This window comes from Telmatherina bonti (assembly GCF_933228915.1).
Source record: "Telmatherina bonti genome assembly, chromosome: 17".
Classification (NCBI taxonomy): domain Eukaryota; kingdom Metazoa; phylum Chordata; class Actinopteri; order Atheriniformes; family Telmatherinidae; genus Telmatherina; species Telmatherina bonti.
Genome location: NC_136615.1, coordinates 7,183,288 through 7,207,654, shown reverse-complemented (window position 1 = coordinate 7,207,654; position 24,367 = coordinate 7,183,288). Strand labels below are relative to the sequence as shown.

General features: G+C 40.7%; 1 protein-coding gene across 1 annotated transcript; it reads right to left on the bottom strand.

The window, feature by feature from the left end:
• Window positions 1-1,776: 1,776 nt before the first annotated feature.
• rph3aa (rabphilin 3A homolog (mouse), a) lies at window positions 1,777-23,395 on the bottom strand (the record flags this gene model as incomplete). The annotated part of the gene is made up of 15 exons (XM_079257111.1): window positions 1,777-1,910; window positions 9,412-9,508; window positions 9,588-9,669; window positions 9,770-9,921; window positions 11,757-11,810; window positions 12,576-12,702; window positions 12,778-12,887; window positions 12,966-13,040; window positions 13,748-13,827; window positions 15,324-15,518; window positions 15,645-15,836; window positions 19,609-19,756; window positions 21,297-21,380; window positions 23,009-23,138; window positions 23,280-23,395. The coding sequence occupies 15 exons, from the start codon at window positions 23,393-23,395 to the stop codon at window positions 1,777-1,779; spliced, it is 1,776 nt and encodes a 591-aa protein (XP_079113237.1).
• Between the last annotated feature and the right edge of the window lie 972 nt (window positions 23,396-24,367).

Sequence of the window (24,367 nt, the reverse complement as noted above, 5' to 3'; positions counted from 1 at the left end):
GGAGATTCTCATGGTGATGAGGTGGAACGGGAGATTCTCATGGTGATGAGGTGGAACGGGAGATTCTCATGGTGATGAGGTGGAACGGGAGATTCTCATGGTGATGAGGTGGAACGGGAGATTCTCATGGTGATGAAGTGGAACGGGAGATTCTCATGGTGATGAAGTGGAACGGGAGATTCTCATGGTGATGAGGTGGAACGGGAGATTCTCATGGTGATGAGGTGGAACGGGAGATTCTCATGGTGATGAGGTGGAACGGGAGATTCTCATGGTGATGAGGTGGAACGGGAGATTCTCATGGTGATGAGGTGGAACGGGAGATTCTCATGGTGATGAAGTGGAACGGGAGATTCTCATGGTGATGAGGTGGAACGGGAGATTCTCATGGTGATGAGGTGGAACGGGAGATTCTCATGGTGATGAGGTGGAACGGGAGATTCTCATGGTGATGAAGTGGAACGGGAGATTCTCATGGTGATGAGGTGGAACGGTGACGCTTCAGGTCAATGTGAAGCAGAACCTCTGAGGAACGTTTCCAACTTGTTGAATCTGTCACACCAGGAACTAAAATAGATGTTCAACCCGGTTTTAGAAGATGGACATGTTGTGGACTATAAGTCTTTATCGTCATTTCATTCTTCTTATTACTTTTGTTTGTTTCTTGTTGTTGCACCTTTTTTTCTCTTATTTTTTCACTTTTTAAAGCATTTTTTCTTTAACTTTCTACGTTCAGTTATTTTCTCTTCTGCAAGCCGAAGGTCTGGCGTTAGGTCAAGTCCGCCTCGTTCTGGTGTTTTCGACTCGGGCTGTTTGGCATCCATTAGCTTTATCTTGAGATGGGTTTATGTTCAAACAAAGCAGCGTACCTGTCACCTTTCACCCACTTGGACAGAAACAGTTTTATCTAGAGAAATCAAAGTTCAGTGAATTCTCAGCTGCGTGTCTACCTGAGATGATCGGTTCAGACCTCACCTGATTCATACAAAGTTTAATCCATGTCACACTACAAATATAATAACACTGCAAGCCAATGAATGACCAACGTTTCTTTATTTATCAGCCATATTTGCAACAACATGAGTTCAGACATGCATCAACAGCAGCACAAAGAGAAACAACGAATCTGCACCTTCAAACTTTTAATCTGCCATTAAATATTAATCATTCAATTGGACTTTTTTTTACTTAATAATCCAGCTAATGCATGGCTTAATCAATGTTTACTTTGATATAATGAGGAATGTCATGCAGACGTACGCTGGGCCTTTAAAAGTTCTGCATGTTAGCATTTCACACCCACAACAAAAGTCATTTAAACATCTGCAGGATGCACAAAAACACAAGAAAATAAATGTCTTTAAGCACTAAGAATCTTTTATATGAACTGATTACATGTCAGGAATGCCAACGTGTCCACCGGAATGACATCATGAGTTAAAAACTGGGAACCCCCCCCTCCCTCCTTTGTTTGCATTTACACCTCATCACAACATACCGACTTAATTACAGGAATAGTGGCGACTTCATCTTATCCGTTAGATAGGATAACTGCTCACTTTAGAGGTTTATTTATGATGCGATGCAGTTTATGGTGTGATAAGCTTCCCAGTTGTCTGGTGGTCACTTTTTTTTTAACCAAAAGCCCCAAGAGAAACATCCATACCTTTCACATCGCACGTTAAAGACAAACTACAGAAAGCAAAGAGAGCGAATCTGCGCTAACTGGAGGATGACACAGAGACAGGAAGGAAATCCACAGGAGAGGGAGACGATTTAATCCTCGAACTGGACGGAGTTGTCGTTTAGAAGGACATGCCAGCGCTCTATCTTCTTGTCTTTATTCTTGAGGCATTCGTACCAATGCTTCAAACACTCACCTTTAGCCTGGATGCCCAGCTGACACCCCCCTGAAGACATAGAGATGAGTTAGCATCACAAGATGTCAAACTTCCCAACAAGAACTATAAAAACACTCAGAGGTCAAATGTATTCGCCAAACAGCTCATTTTCAGCGTGTTCTGGTCCTACATCCATCTTATATGGATCCACTATCAGATTCCAGATTCATGTTCTGGATGGTGGCATCCAGAACGTCCTTCATGTTCTGGATGGTAGTATCCAGAATGTTGTTCCTGTTCTGGATGGTAGTATCCAGAAGGTTGTTCCTGTTCTGGATGGTAGTATCCAGAATGTCGTTCCTGTTCTGGATGGTAGTATCCAGAAGGTTGTTCCTGTTCTGGATGGTAGTATCCAGAATGTTGTTGCTGTTCTGGATGGTAGTATCCAGAATGTTGTTCCTGTTCTGGATGGTAGTATCCAGAAGGTTGTTCCTGTTCTGGATGGTAGTATCCAGAAGGTTGTTCCTGTTCTGGATGGTAGTATCCAGAATGTTGTTGCTGTTCTGGATGGTAGTATCCAGAATGTTGTTCCTGTTCTGGATGGTAGTATCCAGAAGGTTGTTCCTGTTCTGTATGGTCATATCCAGAATGTCGTTCCTGTTCTGGATGGCAGTATCCAGAACGTTGTTCCTGTTCTGGATGGTAGTACCCAGAACGTTGTTCCTGTTCTGGATGGCAGTATTCAGAATGTTGTTCCTGTTCTGGATGGCAGTATCCATAACGCTGTTCCTGTTCTGGATGATAGTATCCAGAAGGTTGTTCCTGTTCTGGATGGCAGTATCCAGAATGTTGTTCCTGTTCTGGATGGTAGTATCCAGAATGTTGTTCCTGTTCTGGATGGTAGTATCCAGAAGGTTGTTCCTGTTCTGGATGGTAGTATCCAGAATGTTGTTGCTGTTCTGGATGGTAGTATCCAGAATGTTGTTCCTGTTCTGGATGGTAGTATCCAGAAGGTTGTTCCTGTTCTGGATGGTAGTATCCAGAAGGTTGTTCCTGTTCTGGATGGTAGTATCCAGAATGTTGTTGCTGTTCTGGATGGTAGTATCCAGAATGTTGTTCCTGTTCTGGATGGTAGTATCCAGAAGGTTGTTCCTGTTCTGGATGGTAGTACCCAGAACACTGTTCCTGTTCTGGATGGTAGTATTCAGAACGTTGTTCATGTTCTGGATGGTAGTATTCAGAACGTTGTTCCTGTTCTGCATGGTCGTATCAAGAAGGTTGTTCCTGTTCTGGATGGTAGTATCCAGAACGCTGTTCCAGTTCTGGATGGTAGGATCCAGAATGTTATTCCTGTTCTGGATGGCAGTATCCAGAACGTTGTTCCTGTTCTGGATGGTAGTATCCAGAACGCTGTTTCTGTTCTGGATGCTAGTATCCAAAATGTTGTTCCTGTTCTGGATGGTAGTATCAAGAATGTTGTTCCTGTTCTGGATGGTAGGATCAAGAATGTTGTTCCTGTTCTAGATGGTAGTATGCAGAATGTTGTTCCTGTTCTGCATGGTAGTATCCAGAAGGTTGTTCCTGTTCTGGATGGTAGTATCCAGAACGCTGTTCCAGTTCTGGATGGTAGGATCCAGAATTTTATTCCTGTTCTGGATGGCAGTATCCAGAAGGTTGTTCCTGTTCTGTATGGTCGTATCCAGAATGTCGTTCCTGTTCTGGATGGCAGTATCCAGAACGTTGTTCCTGTTCTGGATGGCAGTATTCAGAATGTTGTTCCTGTTCTGGATGGCAGTATCCATAACGCTGTTCCTGTTCTGGATGGTAGGATCAAGAATGTTGTTCCTGTTCTAGATGGTAGTATGCAGAATGTTGTTCCTGTTCTGCATGGTAGTATCCAGAAGGTTGTTCCTGTTCTGGATGGTAGTATCCAGAACGCTGTTCCAGTTCTGGATGGTAGGATCCAGAATTTTATTCCTGTTCTGGATGGCAGTATCCAGAAGGTTGTTCCTGTTCTGTATGGTCGTATCCAGAATGTCGTTCCTGTTCTGGATGGCAGTATCCAGAACGTTGTTCCTGTTCTGGATGGCAGTATTCAGAATGTTGTTCCTGTTCTGGATGGCAGTATCCATAACGCTGTTCCTGTTCTGGATGATAGTATCCAGAACACTGTTCCTGTTCTGGATGGTAGTATCCAGAATGTTGTTCCTGTTCTGGATGGCAGTATCCAGAATGCCGTTCCTGTTCTGGATGGTAGTATTAAGAATGTTGTTCCTGTTCTGGATGGTAGGATCAAGAATGTTGTTCCTGTTCTAGATGGTAGTATGCAGAATGTTGTTCCTGTTCTGCATGGTAGTATCCAGAAGGTTGTTCCTGTTCTGGATGGTAGTATCCAGAACGCTGTTCCAGTTCTGGATGGTAAGATCCAGAATTTTATTCCTGTTCTGGATGGCAGTATCCAGAAGGTTGTTCCTGTTCTGTATGGTCATATCCAGAATGTCGTTCCTGTTCTGGATGGCAGTATCCAGAACGTTGTTCCTGTTCTGGATGGTAGTACCCAGAACGTTGTTCCTGTTCTGGATGGCAGTATTCAGAATGTTGTTCCTGTTCTGGATGGCAGTATCCATAACGCTGTTCCTGTTCTGGATGATAGTATCCAGAATGTTGTTCCTGTTCTGGATGGCAGTATCCAGAATGTTGTTCCTGTTCTGGATGGCAGTATCCAGAATGCCGTTCCTGTTCTGGATGGTAGTATCCAGAATGTTGTTCCTGTTCTGGATGGCAGTATCCAGAACGCTGTTCCTGTTCTGGATGGTAGTATCCAGAACATTGTTCCTGTTCTGGATGGTAGTATTCAGAACGTTGTTCATGTTCTGGATGGTAGTATTCAGAACGTTGTTCCTGTTCTGCATGGTCGTATCAAGAAGGTTGTTCCTGTTCTGGATGGTAGTATCCAGAACGCTGTTCCAGTTCTGGATGGTAGGATCCAGAATGTTATTCCTGTTCTGGATGGCAGTATCCAGAACGTTGTTCCTGTTCTGGATGGTAGTATCCAGAACGCTGTTTCTGTTCTGGATGCTAGTATCCAAAATGTTGTTCCTGTTCTGGATGGTAGTATCAAGAATGTTGTTCCTGTTCTGGATGGTAGGATCAAGAATGTTGTTCCTGTTCTAGATGGTAGTATGCAGAATGTTGTTCCTGTTCTGCATGGTAGTATCCAGAAGGTTGTTCCTGTTCTGGATGGTAGTATCCAGAACGCTGTTCCAGTTCTGGATGGTAGGATCCAGAATTTTATTCCTGTTCTGGATGGCAGTATCCAGAAGGTTGTTCCTGTTCTGTATGGTCGTATCCAGAATGTCGTTCCTGTTCTGGATGGCAGTATCCAGAACGTTGTTCCTGTTCTGGATGGCAGTATTCAGAATGTTGTTCCTGTTCTGGATGGCAGTATCCATAACATTGTTCCTGTTCTGGATGGTAGGATCAAGAATGTTGTTCCTGTTCTAGATGGTAGTATGCAGAATGTTGTTCCTGTTCTGCATGGTAGTATCCAGAAGGTTGTTCCTGTTCTGGATGGTAGTATCCAGAACGCTGTTCCAGTTCTGGATGGTAGGATCCAGAATTTTATTCCTGTTCTGGATGGCAGTATCCAGAAGGTTGTTCCTGTTCTGTATGGTCGTATCCAGAATGTCGTTCCTGTTCTGGATGGCAGTATCCAGAACGTTGTTCCTGTTCTGGATGGCAGTATTCAGAATGTTGTTCCTGTTCTGGATGGCAGTATCCATAACGCTGTTCCTGTTCTGGATGATAGTATCCAGAACGCTGTTCCTGTTCTGGATGGTAGTATCCAGAATGTTGTTCCTGTTCTGGATGGCAGTATCCAGAATGCCGTTCCTGTTCTGGATGGTAGTATTAAGAATGTTGTTCCTGTTCTGGATGGTAGGATCAAGAATGTTGTTCCTGTTCTAGATGGTAGTATGCAGAATGTTGTTCCTGTTCTGCATGGTAGTATCCAGAAGGTTGTTCCTGTTCTGGATGGTAGTATCCAGAACGCTGTTCCAGTTCTGGATGGTAAGATCCAGAATTTTATTCCTGTTCTGGATGGCAGTATCCAGAAGGTTGTTCCTGTTCTGTATGGTCATATCCAGAATGTCGTTCCTGTTGTGGATGGCAGTATCCAGAACGTTGTTCCTGTTCTGGATGGTAGTACCCAGAACGTTGTTCCTGTTCTGGATGGCAGTATTCAGAATGTTGTTCCTGTTCTGGATGGCAGTATCCATAACGCTGTTCCTGTTCTGGATGATAGTATCCAGAATGTTGTTCCTGTTCTGGATGGCAGTATCCAGAATGTTGTTCCTGTTCTGGATGGCAGTATCCAGAATGCCGTTCCTGTTCTGGATGGTAGTATCCAGAATGTTGTTCCTGTTCTGGATGGCAGTATCCAGAACGCTGTTCCTGTTCTGGATGGTAGTATCCAGAACATTGTTCCTGTTCTGGATGGCAGTATCCAGAACGCTGTTCCTGTTCTGGATGGTAGTATCCAAAACATTGTTCCTGTTCTGGATGGTAGTATCCAGAACGCTGTCCCTGTTCTGGATGGTAGTATCCAGAACATTGTTCCTGTTCTGGATGGCAGTATCCAGAACGCTGTTCCTGTTCTGGATGGTAGTATCCAGAATGTTGTTCTTGTTCTGGATGGCAGTATCCAGAACGCTGTTCCTGTTCTGGATGGTAGTATCCAGAATGTTCCTGTTCTGGATGGTAGTATCCAGAAGGTTGTTCCTGTTCTGGATGGTAGTATCCAGAATGTTGTTCCTGTTCTGGATGGTAGTATCCAGAAGGTTGTTCCTGTTCTGGATGGTAGTATCCAGAATGTTGTTCCTGTTCTGGATGGTAGTATCCAGAATGTTTCTGTTCTGGATGGTAGGATCCAGAATATTGCAGGGATCCACATCTATCTATGATATTATGGAAAACCTGTTGGGAACTTCTTCTGGATTTTCTCACCATTTATTGTGGAGTTTTTTGCAGATATAATGAAAATGGTTCTATTTCGCAATGAGAAAAATCCTTCACAACATTCCTGCATCCAGATGCTGAACTGGATCACTCCCAGCATTTAATGGAGTCAAAGTTAGACCAGGACCCATTTCAGAAACACATGATGAAGATCTCTCCAGGAGCTTTTACGTAAACATACAGACAGACAGATAAACATACAGATTAAAATATAACCCCCCCCCCAACTTCCTTGGCAGAGCAAACAATGATGCAAACATTGATCAGCTGCAAGCAGAACATCCATGCAGCGTGTCACGAAACTATATTAGCTCCTCTTTTTCATTTCAATGTGGCACAACTAGAAGTGTGTTGGTGTAGTTTTCTCTCTTTTTTCTCATTTGTTTGGTATGTTTTGTGGCTGAAACCTTTGGTCAGAGGGTGTAGACACCAGTTAATTACACAACACAAGGACAGGGATTAGCTCATGTTACACACATAGACTCAAACATTATCAGCAGGAAGTTGTCGTCCATGTTAATAAAAAACATTCCATGATATTGTGTGTAAGGAGGTTTTTCTGTTTAAGACATGGCGGTGAAATTTCAACTCTGTAAAATGTCTCCATTGCGGTTTTTCCCAAAATAAAGACATATTTCTGATATTTTGACAATGTACAATTTGTGCATTTACCACAAAAGGGATAATTCTCATTAGATCTCATCCCGCACAAGATTTTAAGGGAACTGTGGCTTATGCTAGGTAGGATTGTTTCAGGGTTTTCCACTTGCTGGGGAGGATTCTCAACAGCTTTTCAAAGCCCTTTCACAACGTTTCTTCATCTAATTTACTTGTAAAACTCTACCTTTCGCTGCTGCTTGCTATCAAGGATGGTGGTTCTATTTTTCTCTTTAATTATTTGTCAAAAGATTTCCATCTCCTGCTTCGTCCAGACATACAACACCATCTTTACTTGAAATTAACTGGTCACATGATGCTCTACGTCACGTCTGGTGATGCCTAAATGTAAAAAAAGGTTTTTTAATTGCACTTTTGCCAAAAACTTCTTTATCGACACGTCTGAAAACCACCTCACGAGAGCGATACGCATACAGATTTGTCTTTCTCCTGTGTCAATTACACACGGGATTTTGTCTGTTTTCGAGAAGTTTAGCTATCCATCACTTGATGCAGAAAACGAAGCAATACCACCAGAAATCACAGGGGGCAGTGTTGAGTTGTATAGCTCACACACAACCAAAGAAAAGAAGAAACCAGAGAAGAAGAAGACAACATAGAAACTGAAAGTGAAAAGAATCTGAAGAATCTGAAGAAGTTGGGAAAAGCAAAAGACTGTGGTTTTATTCTTCTTCGGGTGTTTTTGGAAGGTTTTAAACACATTTATTGCACTTTATCATCACTACCAACTGGAGTCAAAACATGGAAGTGAAATCTGACCTCAGAACTGCCCACTAGCAGATGAACTGACTTAACAACCACGGCAACGTAAAAGACGTGTGGAAGTGTGAAGACGGCGATTTATCAAGCCTTCGGCCCGCTCACCTGCTGGGACATGATGTCCTATAACATCCCAGCTATCTAAACACTGCCCAGAAGACTGCTGATGTAACAGAATAAATAGTGTATTCCACTTGTCACGGTATTGGGCTGCATTATGCACTGTGTGTGCGGTGACTTGTGACCTGAATACTGGCGTACTCACGTCATCAACTACGCTTGATTGTTGCCAATATTGGGACGGAAGCGTCCGAGGTAAGTCGGTTCTAGTTAGCACTCTATGTACAGCAATATTTTTCCACGGTCTAAGTCTTTTCATTTCCTTACAGTGTCATGTAAACCAACTGCATGTTAACTGTGCCTGACCAGCACTCTGTATCCTATGCAATATTGGAACGGAGGCGTCTGAGAATAAATGGCCAGTGCAGGCGAGACCAGACCACTGTTTCAGCACCTTTATTAAAGACAACACAGAGTACAGTCACCGAGAGAGAGCTGAACCAGTCAGTACCAGGGCTGGCATGGTTACACTGACACACTTTAAAGTGTTGATTTTTGTGCAATTTCAACTATGAATGGACATTAATAAAGATTAAACTGTGACAGCGATGATGAATGACTAACTGGCATCACACAGACACGTGCACACTCAAAAATTCACTTTGTTCTTAAAAGTAAAAAGAAGCAGCAAAAAAAATGTTTTCCCTCCTTTCTTTCCTTCAAAATGCTCGTGATGACACAAACAAAAACAACACGTTAGCTTGGAAAGCTAAATCAGGCAGAGATCAAATGTTCAAGTCATTAATCCAGAATATTTAGGTTTGGTGGATGTCTGAGCCAAAGTTCAGGGGAATCTATCCAATATCCAACATTTGCTTGGATATTGCTTATGTTGTTCTCACTCATTTGTAAGTCGCTTTGGATAAAAGCATCTGCTAAATGACTGTAGAAAAGAATAGAATGTGGATGAAACAAACACTGCCATCCCTCAAGCATCGCCTGCAATCGCAGCTGAACATGAAACTGGTCGACTGGATGATGAAGAAATGTGTCTTACCAATGAAATCATTGGATTTCCCCATGTCGTAGTCCCAGACTGAGATGTCGAGAGTCTTCTTGGCGAGCTCGGCGTGTTTTATTTCATAACTAAACTCCTGAAACGCAGCAGTGAAGCGAGATTATTATTAAATCTGGGATAGCCGTTCATGCAGATCAGGTCTGGAGAGAACTGACCTCATTAAATTCTGGGTTGAGGGTCTTCTTTTTTATCTGAGTCTTGTTTTTGGCTTTCTTTCCCATATCCGGTTTCAGGCATCTACAGCACAAAAAGGCAGAAATAACTGTCTCATCTACTAACAAACTTATAAAGGCAGATCAAATTTTGGCTGTTTTGTGAAGATTATTGGAGAACTTACATTTTGACGAAGGGGTCAGAGTATCCGTTGGAGTCCATGGCGGCCAGGTGAGCACAGCGGACCACACCCACAATCAGCCGACCCTGTTGGCTGTTGTACGTCAGAGAAATCAGTATGCGACCCCTCTCCTCTGAGTCTTCACCCTCATTGGGCTGCAAACACAAACACATCAATATAAAGCACAAGGAAACCATAAAATGACACGCAACTGACTTCTTCCGACAGGTCGCTTCAGTTTACAACACCTTTAAGTCATTTAAGCAGTGGTTCTCAAACTGGGGGTCAGGATCCCTATGGAGGTCACGAGGTAATATAAGGGCATCATCAGATCATCGTAAAAAATATATAGCCTTCATTTATCAAATAAATTTGGGATTTTTATCAAGGCTATCAAAAAAAAAAAACATAATGCAGATAAATCTGTGAAATTAGCATCTTAAGTGTTTAACACAATAACAAGATTAGTGCATACTTCATATTAAAAGCCTGAATATGATCTCCACGAGAAAAGCTGATTTTATTCTTGCCACAGCACTGAACCTATATATATATATATATATATATATATATATATATATATATATATACATATATATATATATATATATATATATATATATATATATATATATATATATATATATATATATATATATATATATATACACACATATATATATATATATATATATATATATATATATATATATATATATATATATATATATATATATATATATATATACATATGTATAAATACATCAGGGGTGAATTCCTCAGTCTGATCTGTGTCTTTTTAAAAAAGTGAGAAATATCTCCTTATTTCTTCATTTTTCTATCTTCCTACACAAAACCAGGCTGGTTATAGGTTAAATTTCTCCACATTTTTATGCTGTAGCTAGTCTAAAACCAACCCACATCCTTGCTAGCCTCCTGTTTAAGTGAAACTGAATCATGCAGTGTTATCTTAACCAGTGCTAAGCTAATCTTCGAAGATCTTTGTATTTTATTTTCAGCTCCAATGAGAAAATCCTGATGAACTGACTTAATGTGTTGCCCCTAAAAACACTCACTGAAAACTAAATATGATGTGGTTTCCCCACATTAGCCTGAAAACATCTGGAGCTAGCATAGAACTGGATTAGCGCTGCTACCTAGCATTAGCATGTAGCAGCCAACATAACATTATTAGTTTGTGCAGCCACATGTAAATATTTATTTAAAGGATGAATAATTTGGAAAATATTTTAAAATAAATTTCAAACTGGTGTAGTGATACTGGTGATCCATGCAGGTCTGGTTAAAACTCCTGAATCTGCTGGTCTGGCATTATTCAGCTCAACACAAGTGCAGTGAAATGACACCAAACCACAGGTAACAGATGAGAATAACGAAGTCAGAAATATGGATGAAGAAATGTGATGCAGATCGGTTACATCCAGCGGTTTCACTTTACAAGGTCAGCACTGAATCAGAACAGAAAAATGAGATCAGACCTCAAATGAAAATAACTCGGCCTACAATCTGAGACGGAGTCAGAGGGACTTCAGTGAAATATAAACAACTAAATCAGCTCTGAAAGTCTTCCTTTTGCACTTTCCATTGACAGCTTTTGTTAAGTTTTGGTCCTGCATTTTAGTGTATTTTAAAGAAGAAAGATATCCATAACCTTCCTTTGAATCAGTGTTTTTCCATGAAGACCAGTAGCTAGCTTCTGGTGCATTCTGGACAAGTCCTGCCCCTTATTTTCATAAAACCAAAGAAAAGCATAACTATCAATAAATCATCTGCTTAGTGGCATGTTTCATGAATGAAATGATAAAGGACAAACATGGACTACTTCTCTACCGGAGCTACTGAGGAAGTTTCTTTGTATTTTTATTCTTTAACCACGGACCCCAGTTTGGAACCACTGATCTGAATGATGCATAGTTTCCTGCTAAATTCGTGTTATATTTAGTGTTGGAGATCAATGCATTGTTCTTACATCATCCTCATAGAGCGCCATGCCACGGATTGACCCCCCAACGGCCTTCTTTACCTGCACAGAGTAAACTGCCATCATCATCCTCACAGAAACCAGGAACAACCTACAGCTGGTTATTTAAGTGATAAAAAAGAGACTATTACAGCCCTACATTTATGACAAGTTTTGAGACATTTTCTCATTGAATCCAATGAAAATTTGTCCTGAAACTTATGACTATCAGTGTATGACTTTGCAGCTAATCGTTGGAACTGATGAAGCCTTTCCAAAGAGAGGTTTAGTGTCATCAAGAACCAAAGAAGTCCAGTTGCACCAATTCAAGCTTGTAGGAAGTCCTGGCCCACTTGTTAAGGCTTGGCTAAGCTAAGCTAAGCTAACGGTGTACCTGCTTCAAATCTTCATCAAATTAAATTAGCAAGTTGATTGTTTATATATGACCTACATACTATATCGGGTCCCCTTTCTAGTACTGGGTTGGACCCTCTTTTTCCTCCACAACTGCCTTATTTTTTGGTGTGATACATTAATGGTGTGTTTTGCTCCATAATGACATGAAGCATCAGATAGTTGCTGCAGATCCACAAGGAGAATCTCCCGTTCCCAATCTTTATCTCTGGAAGTTATTTGTAACATCAAATGATGATGTATGGTGTAAACTGGACCAGGTTCCTCTTCACACTTACAAAAGAGATATTTAATCTCAGTGAAGTTTTTATCTGACCAAATAAAGAACAATTAAATGAAAATTATTATATAAAAGTCTTTTTTTGTCAGAATAACTCAAAACTTTCTCATTTTGTCTGAAACTTTAACCCTTACCGGGATCACTCTCTCTAAACAAACGTTGAAGTTCTTCTTCTGGTTAAACTTCAGCTTCTTCAGGGCCACTCGTGTCTCACCTATAAACTCATTGTGTCCAAACTTGTCCTCATCGCTCACAGACAGCCTGAGGACAGACAAAACCCAGCGTGAGACCCTGTTAGCCTGCAGCAAGGCACAGGCAAGGAGGTGAGGAGGTTACCTGAGGGTCTTACGCGCCATTTCGTCGTCGGTGATGCCATGGTAGACCAAAGTCTCGTTCCACACCGGGTTCAGGGTGTTTTTCAGGGTCTTGGTGCGAAGCTTGTTGGACTGAGGACAAAATAAAAGACGTCTTAGACTAAAGTTGAACTTTTTAAGTGGCTGAAACCAGAATTGATGAAGTTGTACCTTACTGGCTCCAGGTAGCAGGTGCAGCTTCACATACGGGTCTGCAAGTCCGTTGGAGTCCATCGGTTTCAAACCCTGAGACAAACACAGCTCAGGTTCAGCACGTTCATGTCTTCGTCCAGTCTTGTCTCCTCAGCTTTGGCTTGTCCTGTCAGTTCTGCTTTTCATCCGTTTTCATCTCGTCAAGTCAGATTTTGATCGTCAGGCTCTGTCTCGTCTCATTTTGTCCGTTCGGCTTGTCTTGTTTAGTTTGGTCCACTTTCCCCTCACATTGTGGTCTGTTTCCTGTCCTTCGTTGTCTGTGGTCTTGTCTCGTGTTTTATGTCTCACGTCCTGTTGCTCCGTCTTCGTTTGTCTTTTCTCATTTATGTCCTGTCTTTCTACATGTCATGTTTGACCTTGTCTTGTCTCCACCTCTCTTTTCCTTAATGTCTCTTCCTATGTTTGCTATTTCATTCATGCATTTCATCTTCCTGCTAATAAATAGTTTTTCCTCTCCAGTTTTTGCTTGCCCCTTTTGTCCCTCAATTCCTTATGTCACATTGTCTTATTTTGTCCTAAATCCTGTCTTCTAGCGCTCTCATTGCTCATTTTCTCTCACAGTTGTCCTGTTTCATCATCATGTGTCTTGAATTGTTCAATATTGTCTTGGTTTTGTCCCATTTGTCCTGTTTTGCCTTCTCTTAGGTGTCATGTTTAGCCTTAAATAAAGCGATCGCCTTGTCCCATCATGTCTGTTGTGTCTGGTTTCGTTTAGTTTTGTCCATGAACGTGTCCTTTACCTTGGCTTTAACGATGCAGCAGTGGAGGACGTGGTTGTCTTCCTCGTACAGCAGACTGAACTCCAAAGATCCCAGAGTGGCTGCGGGAATAAAAACGCAGATGCTCAGAGCACACCTGGGGAAGAGATTTGTTCTGGATTTAACATCCTCCACTCCAAAGCCCCCCAGGATGGGGACTGAGGGACGAAACATCCGGTTTCATAGGTGTAACGTCAGATCAGTAATGTAAATATAGATGAAAAAAGTCTCAGCTAAAAGCAAATAAAAAAAACATTTCAATGACCATCAAGACCACAGTTAAGACAAATAAATCATTAAAAGATCCGGTAAACAAAGTCGCAAAAATATGTAAACACAAATAATGTCAACAAACATAAATTTCATCTCACATGATTCACCAGACCTGAAGCAAAAGAAACCCAAATTTATGCTTCAAGTTCGAAAAACTTCATAAATTACGTCTTACCTTTTCTGTGTCGCGTCCAGAACTGACATCTAACAGGATGAAACTGCTTTAAGTAAAATACATGTCCTTCTTTTCATGTCCTTTAGGAGCATTTTTCTATCCAGTATTACAGTATACTGCCTGACTGAACAACAACAGGTATCAGTCATTCTACATCACAAACGTTTCCCGCCTCAACGTTGACGATTGGTCAGACTGATGTAAACACAATAAAAGCAGTGTAATTCTACTGTTCACATGATTAGAATGAGTGGTTAGCATACACCGTATATGAAAGATGGACGGAGCCTCTGGCAGTTAAAAGTGAAGCCTATGCGGAAGTGCAGAAAACTGCAGTTCCCCCTTCATCCACTAGGGGCTGCAAAACAGAGCAAATCCCCATAGACTCCCATGTTAAAAAGACCAACTTCACAGCAGAAATAAACATGTTTACAGCAGAAATAAACATGTTTTCAGCAGAAATAAACATGTTTACAGCATGGTACAAAATTCCATTTTTGGTTAATAGGTCAGGTTTACCTCATGTCAACTGTGAGGGGAGTGAATTTTTTTCTAACTCACCCTTTTAAAAGTAATTTAATCTTGCTTCAAGTCAGAAGAGTGTAGGTCGGAAAACCGCGTTTTTTAGACGGTTAAGAACGTGACTTAGCTTATGCCCACTTACTTCCGTTAGCTGGTTAGCTCCTGTTATCTCCTGTTATCTCTGGGTTAGCTCGGTTAGCTCTTAGCTACAGGCAGCTCGGAGTTCGCTTGATGTCAATCATCCATCCTCTCTCAGTTCCACCTCTTTGTCCATATTTGTTTTTTCTTTCTTGTATGTTGAGTTGCAGTTTTCTGGATGGTTTTAATCTACTGAAGCATTTCTATGTTATGAAATGCAAATGTCAAAAATCATTATGGGAGGAGAAAATTCTGTATTTTCTGAGGTTCCCTCTTCCATCACTGCAACACAGTGGTGATGATTCCACACCTGATAAAATCCCCCAAATTTTAACTTTATTTTTACACCAAGATGGTTTATATGGTTTATAATCACAGGGAAATAATCCATTCTTTTTGTTTGTGTCTTTTTCAAGCTGGGACTCCTAATGAGCCATTGACTGGACTTACTGGAATCATCTGAGTCGTAGTCATTGTCTTCGTCCTCTGCTGGATCTGGCTGGGGTTTTGAAGGGGCGGAGCTGTTTGCAGGTGGGTTAAATCTGGTAACCAAGCTGGAGACAGGTTGTCTTTTTTCCTCCCCAGCTGGACGGGACGCTGTCTCCACCATCTCGGGATGTTTATTCTCCTGATTTGCCGCAGGACCTGAAAACGTTTCCAAACACCATCAGCAGCTGATGCCGTCTGGAGAATCTTTTTATAAACGTATGCTGGGTGTTTTGAGTTCCTGTCGTGTTGGGATTATTATTGGAAGGAGCAGCGTGACTTTACCTGAGGCGGGGGCCGCCTGCTGTGTGCTGGCTGGGCGGGGCTTGGACGCCAACACATGTCTTTCTGTGTTCGTTACAGCTGCCTGACCAGAATGACTCTCATTACAGCTGTCAGCTGTTGTTCTTGCTGTCTGCACCCATTGTTCTGATCCACAGGATGGCTGCAGTGGTGGTTCTGACGAGACAAAACAAGATCAACGTGAGTAAAAATACCACCATACAAACAGGCTCTGGGTCTCAGCGCTGTTCTCATGAAGAGCCAATAAATCATCAAGCAGCTGGAAAATGGTGACAGAGATGCAAAATTACAAGCGAGGCGCCAATACTGATACCAACAATACCGATACCAAGAACATAACTGATACCAACAACAATACTGATACCAACAATACCGATACCAAGAACATAACTGATACCAACAACAATACTGATACCAACAATACCGATACCAAGAACATAACTGATACCAACAACAATACCGATACCAACAACAATACCGATACCAACAACAATACCGATACCAACAACAATACCGATACCAACAACAATACTGATACCAACAACAATACAGATACCAGGAACAATACTGATACCAACAACAATACCGATACCAACAACAATACCGATACCAACAACAATACCGATACCAACAACAATACTGATACCAACAACAATACAGATACCAAGAACATAACTGATACCAACAACAATACTGATACCAACAATACCGATACCAAGAACATAACTGATACCAACAACAATACCGATACCAACAACAATACCGATACCAACAACAATACCGATACCAACAACGATACAGATACCAGGAACAATACCGATACCAACAACAATACTGATACCAACAACAATACTGATACCAACAACGATACAGATACCAGGAACAATACCGATACCAACAACAATACTGATACCAACAACAATACTGATATCAACAATGATACTGATACCTATAATGACACTGATACCAATATCAATACTGATACCAAAAATGATATTGATATCAATGACGATACTGATACCAACAATACTGATACCAACAACGATACAGATACCAAGAACAATACTGATACCAACAACAATACTGATATCAACAACGATACTGATACCAATATCAATACTGATACCAATAATGACACTGATACCAATATCAATACTGATACCAAAAATTATATTGATATCAATGACGATACTGATACTAACAATACTGATACCAGCAACGATACTAATACCAACATTGATACTTATACCAATATCAATACTAATACCAACAATTACACTGATTCCAATATCGATACTGAAACCAAAAATTATATTGATTCCAACAACAATATGACACCAATATCAATACTGATACTAATCTCCATACTTGTACCAACAATGATACTAATACCATCAACAAAATGACACCAACAATGATACTAATACCAACACCATTATGATACTAATATCAATACTGATACCAATATAAATACTGATACCAATAATGATACGGATAGTAATAATAATATTGATACCAATGACGATACTGATACCAACAATGACACTGATACCAACCACAATACTAAGACCAACAACGATACTCATACCAATATCAATACTTATACTAACAACGATACTGACATCAACAACGATACTGATACCAAAAACAATATGATACCAACAATGATACTGATACGAACAACAATTATACCAATAATCATATTGATACCAATGACAATACAAATACCAATACTGGTATCAGGATGATACGATATGCATGTACTCTTGCTAGATATGTATAAGGGTCTGATACCAATGTGAGGAAACGAGGTAAATAAATCTAATACACTAAAATTAATTTACGGAAATAAGTGTTATTTTTCTTAACACATAAACAACAAATACTGGTTTGTGGAGCATCATGGAGTACAATTAGTCTTTCCAATTTATTGTTTGGTTTAAGCCATTGAGATGTCTGTCCTAGCTGACTGCAGACCAGCCTGCTCTCTGAGCACAAGACATCTTTCCAAGAAGCTAATGACAAACTGGCTAGGTCCAATCAAGACACCTTTAAATGATGCTAAAACATCTACAAAATGTGCAAAAATGAAATGTCCGAGTTAATCAACACAAAGACAAAAATCATCAGGAATCAGCAAGAAGGTCCAGGAGGAGATTTAAATTCTTCATGAAGGCACAGTTACCATTGAGTTTCTCAAAACAAAGACACAAAAATGCGACAAATTATAAAGAAGCCATGGAAAGTTACGACAAAAAATCATCACAAACATGCAATCCACAAAAAAAAGAACAGAAAAACACAAAATATCTAAAAGAAACACTGAAGGGGTGTGTATTGGGAAGAATCTGGTAATACGATATGCATCACAATGCGGGACAACAATACAATATATTATGATATATCAGGACACTATGAGCAGGACAGTATATTGCCCTTTTATCTTTACTAATATTAAGAGACGAGTGTTGCATGCTTGACATCAACATACTGAATACGAACAGAGGACCTACTGCAGAGTTTCACTGCAGAATAAATATATGATCTTTATGTACAAGATGAATAAAGACATGGAAATCTGCCTCTTAACTAAAGACGCGATATATAATATTGCCACAAAATATTGCGAATATTTTCTTACAGCTCTATAAAAATATGTTTAAATGTCCAACAAAACTTAAATCCATGACAAAAATGAATAAACTAAGACCAAAGTGCTACAAAATGCCCCAAATTATAGAAATATTACAAATACCAAGTAAAAACACAATAATTTAAAAAACATAACAATGTGTTTAATTTGCTGATGTTTAATATGTTTTTATTTTTCATTGTTTTTTTTAATTCATCAGTGCATTAGTTTTTATTTAATTTGTTGATTTTTTATTGATGCGTTTCAATTAGTCATTTTTTAATCGTAGTTTATCATTTTTAATTGTGTTTTTTTTCTTTTTTTTTTCATTTGTTGTATTTTTTTAATTTGATGCTTTTTAATTTGTCATTATGCTTTACCCTTTTTTATTGTATTTATTTAATTTGTTGTGTTTTTTATTTGTTGTTGTGTTATGATTTTTTTGTATTAATTTAATTTGTTGTGGTTTTTATTGTTGTTGTGATTTTATTGTTTTTCATTTTATAATTTTTTCATTTTATCATTGTTTTTGTTCTTCTTTGTCGTGTTTTTTAATTTGTCACTGTGTTTTGTACTTCAGGGCCACTGTAAATAGATGAATATTTCTGAGATTTTTCATCATTCAGCAGGTTAAAGCAACACTTCAGGCAGCACCAGATAAAATCAAATCAAATTACTTTGTCTTGTTATTAAACATGGATTTATTTTTTTCTGTCACTGTTGTGACTTTTCCCAGACAAACCTTTTCTGGCTTCAAAATAAAAATGTTTTGAAGGTTTTTAAGTGTTTCTCATGTCCTGGAAAGAGATTGTTCTGAACCTGCTGCAAGAGTATGAACGGTGTACAGTTTAGATCAGAAGAGACGACCGTCCTGCTTTCTGTTTGACTACCTGAAATGTAAGAGTCAGCTTTTCTCTACAGCAGCGTTAACAAACTGAATGAGAATAAAAACCTTTCTGACGGAAATATGAGTCAAAATAAACAGTAAAATACAGAATAAAATCTGCTTGCATGTTAAAAACCAACATTTTCTAATAATGCAGGACCAAAAGGCGACGAGTAGAAACGAGGTTTAGTTTTAAGACCACGGAGGATCTGAGATTTTTTTCACCACTGTACCATCGTTGGAACAACGTTCATCTCAGTAAACCAGGAGAGTCCATTTACACGTAAGTTCTGGTTACATTTTGTTTTTCAGTGTTTCACATGATGATCACAAAAACCTTGAGGAGCTAGACGGGGGACGTTACCCCATATGAGAGACCCTGGTCCAGGTGGACGCAATACGAGGCTGTGTAGGTTCACACACTGTACCTGGATGATGTGTTCTAGGTCCCTGAGATCCTCCTGGATCGGAGCTGCTCTCTGTGGTAGACTGACGGGGTCTGGACAGAGGCAGGGGGGCAGGCAGACCCTGCTGCTCTCTTCCCTGAAAGAACCAAGCTCCAGAACGTTTATGCACCTGCAGGAAAACAACCATTTCATCTGGATTGATGGGCCTGTTTTACTCTTCATACCCACTACTACCAACACCCCAACAAACCCAGTAGACCCCTGACTGGTTTTACAGACCTTCCTAAAACCGCAGTCTCTGTTCAGCTCACATGTTAGATTTATTCTGGTCAGATGGGGTTATGTTTTAAAAATAAAAAACCCTCCTGACACCACCAGCAGGCAGTAAACATGTCCAAGCTTGTGTCTTACAAGTTCCAGTTACGCAGAATTCAGTATTACTATGCAGACAACAAAACTATGATGTCATCATATGTGGACACCCAGTCGCATACTGGAGTTAAACTGGGCAAAAACATGGAGTCAAGGCGAAAAATGTGGTCACAGTTTACTCTGCTGGTTTGACAAAACCGAGACCACAACAGCAGATTTACAAGTTGTAAAAAGAAAACAAACATATCTAAATGTATTTGATTGTGGATAACTTTAATTTTGCTGCTTTAAACTGGAAGTAAGTGATTTTTTTTTTCATAGGCGTAGCTAATAGCTAACCAAGCTGACTGAGCTAACAAGAGCTAACCAGCTGACAAAGGTAAGCAGGCTAAAGCTAGGTCACGTTGTTGACCGGCTAAAACCTGCAGTTGTTCTACATTCCTCTTTTTTAAGGATATCCAGTACCTGTCAATCAAAAGGACACAAATTTTTAAATGAAATTACTTCCAAACGGACCGCGGACAAATAGTCACTTTTATATGAGCTTGTGTGCAAGTCTGATCCATGCAGGTCTGAACAGATGGATGGACAGATGGATGGATAGAAGGATGGACAGAAGGACGGATGGATGGATGGATGGATGAATAGATAGGTGGATGGATGGATGGATGGATGAATAGATGGATGGGTGGATGGATGGATGAATAGATGGATGGATGGATGGATGGATGGATGGATGGATGGATGGATGGATGAACAGATGGATTGATGGATGGATGGATGGATGGATGGATGGATGAACAGATGGATTGATGGATGGATGGATGGATGGATGGATGGATGGATGGATGGATAGATGGATGGATGGATGCTGGGTGGATGGATGGATGAATAGATGGATAGATGGATGGATGGATGGATGGATAGATGAACAGATGGATGGATGGATGGATGGATGGATGCTGGGTGGATGGATGGATGGATAGATGGATGGATGGATGAATGGATAGATGAACAGATGGATGTATGGATGGATGGATGGTTGGATGGATGGATGGATGGATGGTTGGATGGATGGATGAGTCAGCGCTCCAGAGTCAAAACTCTTTATCAGAATCTTAAAACTGTTACTATACTAGATTATTATCATTATAGACAATATTATAGTTAATAAATAAAATCTTTTCCTTGTTTGGCTGACAGGAAGTATTAACAGAAGTCGGTTTTACAGGCAGCGAAATGCAGATCTGTCCTAAAAGAAGAGCTAACTCATCATACCGTGATAAAAGCTGAACTTCCAGCCATAAACTGGTCACGTGACCAAAGCTCACGCTCACCTCTTGCTTCTCGCTGCAGATCCGGCACAGCCACATCGGACTTGTCCTGCTGTTCATACAAATCCCACATTTACTGCACATGTGCTGCAGGAGGGCAAACACAGCAGTTACAGATTTAGTCCATGATGACAGGTGGAGAGCATATCATTTTACACTTCAGAAGACAGTGACCTGGACTTGGTTTCTGAGAGAAACAACAAACAGAATCTCACACACAAGACCTGGAAGTATGCAGCATCTTAGCTAGCTAGCTAGCTAGCTGCTAACTCCACAGAAACAGCACAGCAGGAAACACTGTCAAAAACCCCAAATCTTTCCAAATAGGAGGAAAAATATTGTCCAGTAAATACTGTATACTGAAAGGTGTTATGATTAAACAGGAGACTCATAGATACGGTCCTAAAACCCGTCACACAAACAAAATCAGTAGCTGAGATTATTGTAACACCTGCAAATATATCTGATATGTTTTCATCTCACCGAGGCACTTTTAGCTTGACGTAGCCTACCGTCTCAACAACAGGCATGAATTTGTTTCGGCTGTAATCTCAGGTTTTACATCTAGCTTTTGGCAGATAGTGAGCTAGATGTTTATATTTTAGAATGTGATTAATTGTGATTATACCATGGTCAGTGATCATTCTGACAACTAGCCTGCATTATTTTCATATAAACGCACACGTAGTTTGGCAAATTAAATCACTGTAACATCCCCTCCGTTACGGGGTGGCACCGTAGCAACGTGTTAATCAGCTGATTCAGGTAAGCTGTTGTTTAACAGGTGAATGAGAGAAACACACCATCGAATAGATTTAGGGGTGAATTTTATTATTTTTGGCCGAAACAAAACATTGGATGAATGGGAAGAGGAGTGGTGCGCGCCCCTCCATTAAGGGGCGTCACCATAGCAACGTGTTAATCAGCTGGCTCAGATAAGCTGTCTTTTAAAGCTGGGGAAGGTAATGATGGCAAGTTAGCAAGATGTAAAAGTGGTGGCCTTTCTTGACTCTTCCCACTTTGGTTTTGCTTCTTGTGTGAACCAGGGTTTTTTCCTTACCTCTGCCAAGGAGGTTATGTTTTTACCAGCGGTTATCTGTTTTTGTTCAAGATAACTCAAAATGTTATCTTGTCTCCAACAGGTTTCATTCATTCATTCATTCACTATCCTTAAAAGCTTAGTCCAATGAAGGGTGGCGGGGAATCTGGAGCCTATCCCAGCAGTCTTTGGGCGAAAGGCAAGGTACACCCTGGACAGCTCGCCAGTCCATTGCAGGGCAACAGGTTCCAGATGTGCAGACAACTAAACCATGATGTCACATATGTGGACGCGTCGTGGTGTTCCTCCGCAGCATTATAACCATCTAATGCACGGCTCCTCGTTGTTTAATCCTTACTTAATCCACGGGCATCCTGTGATCAATCGGATCAAAACTGTTCCTCGTTTTGACAGCTGTGGTAGTAATTCACCCTCTAAACGGACCGTGTCTGCTTCCTTCTTTAGGTGGGAGAAGACGGATAGAAGCAAGGAGGTTTACTTCATGGTGTCAGGTACCATGGTAACAGATTCAGGGTAAGATAAACCTCTATCTGGAACACAAAACCTTGGGTTTTCCATCATCTATGCTTACTGGAACAGGACTAACCCAACAAAACCAGCCGAACATCAACCATAAGTCCCGTTTCCTTTGAGGAGGCAGAAATAATAGACCTACTTTGTTACACTGTGCACAGAGGACAGCTGTGACCCCCTGTGGACCAAAGGACGCCCCACACAGGAGACACCCCGACTGTCCATCGCCACACGCTGTCTTCTGGATGTTATCCAGGCGACTGGAGAGACGCCTGAGAACACATGATAAAGACGTAAAGGCACCCAGACGCAAACTTGGCACAGGTTTTACACCGAAAATCACTCGACTCAGTGAGCATGTGCACGCTTGGCTGACAGAATTTACAGCAACAGACAACAGTTTTCCATCTCACTCGATCCTCTCCTGCTCCATGGCCTCCATCATGGCGGCACGGGCCAGCACGCTGTTGATGATCTCCTTCTCCTCATCCGTGAGCTCCTCCCCTGGGGCGCCGCCAGACGTGTTCATCGTCCACCTGAAGTCCTGCGGGACCAGTGCATGCAGAAACAGACTGTGAGTGGCACGCAAGGAGAGGGTGCAGCTCAGAAGAACAGCCACAACTTAAAAAAGTTAATATTCCTTGTCACTTCCAAAACTGCCAACTGACCGAGATTTTACTGCCAGATTTCGCTTACAGTGACGTTAACGATGACCTAGTCAGTTTCACAGTGGCAGAATTAAGGTGCATTCACATCAGAATAGTCCCTTTGACTTGATCCGATTAGGGGACAGGGCGAAATTGTCGGGGAGTGGATTGCATTCATGGTGTACTTTGGTCAAACCAGCTAAACCATTAGAATAATATATCCCCATTCCCACCAGAGGTGGCGCTGCACCAATATTTAGTAAAAGAGAGGACAAGACCTGCGCGAAGAAGAAAACTCTGTTGCCAGTTAACATAAAACACAAAACTATGTCTGTTTTGGGTTTTTATTGTGTCTTATCTAAGTATACTGCAGAAATCCACTGCAACAATGGACACAATATGAACACCAGACGAGGCAGAGGACCCTTAACGCCATCGCTATGGATTTACCCACAAAGCAATGCCACACCAAATGAAGGAAGTGACATTTTTTGCTGTCCTCTTCCTGTATTTGGTCCGCTTAAAATGGGCCGAGACCTGCGTTTGTCGGCAAATTCTTTAATCCAAAACAGAATTCATTTGTTGCTTTCACATTTCCCCAAACAAAATGCACTTTCCGAGCAAACTGACTCAGATTAGAATCAAAAAGTCTGAAGTGAATATGCCCTTAAAATCTCACAAGTTGTTGGAGGTTTTTTCATTTTTCATGTCAGAGTCAGACCTCCAGATGTGGAAATAAAGTTTCTCCTCCTCTTGTCAAAGGTGGGTTAAAAAAAACCTCAAAAAGATAGTAGATAAAAATTGAAAGAGCTGATCTAAAGAATTGATTCGTTCTTTAACAGCACATCTGTAGA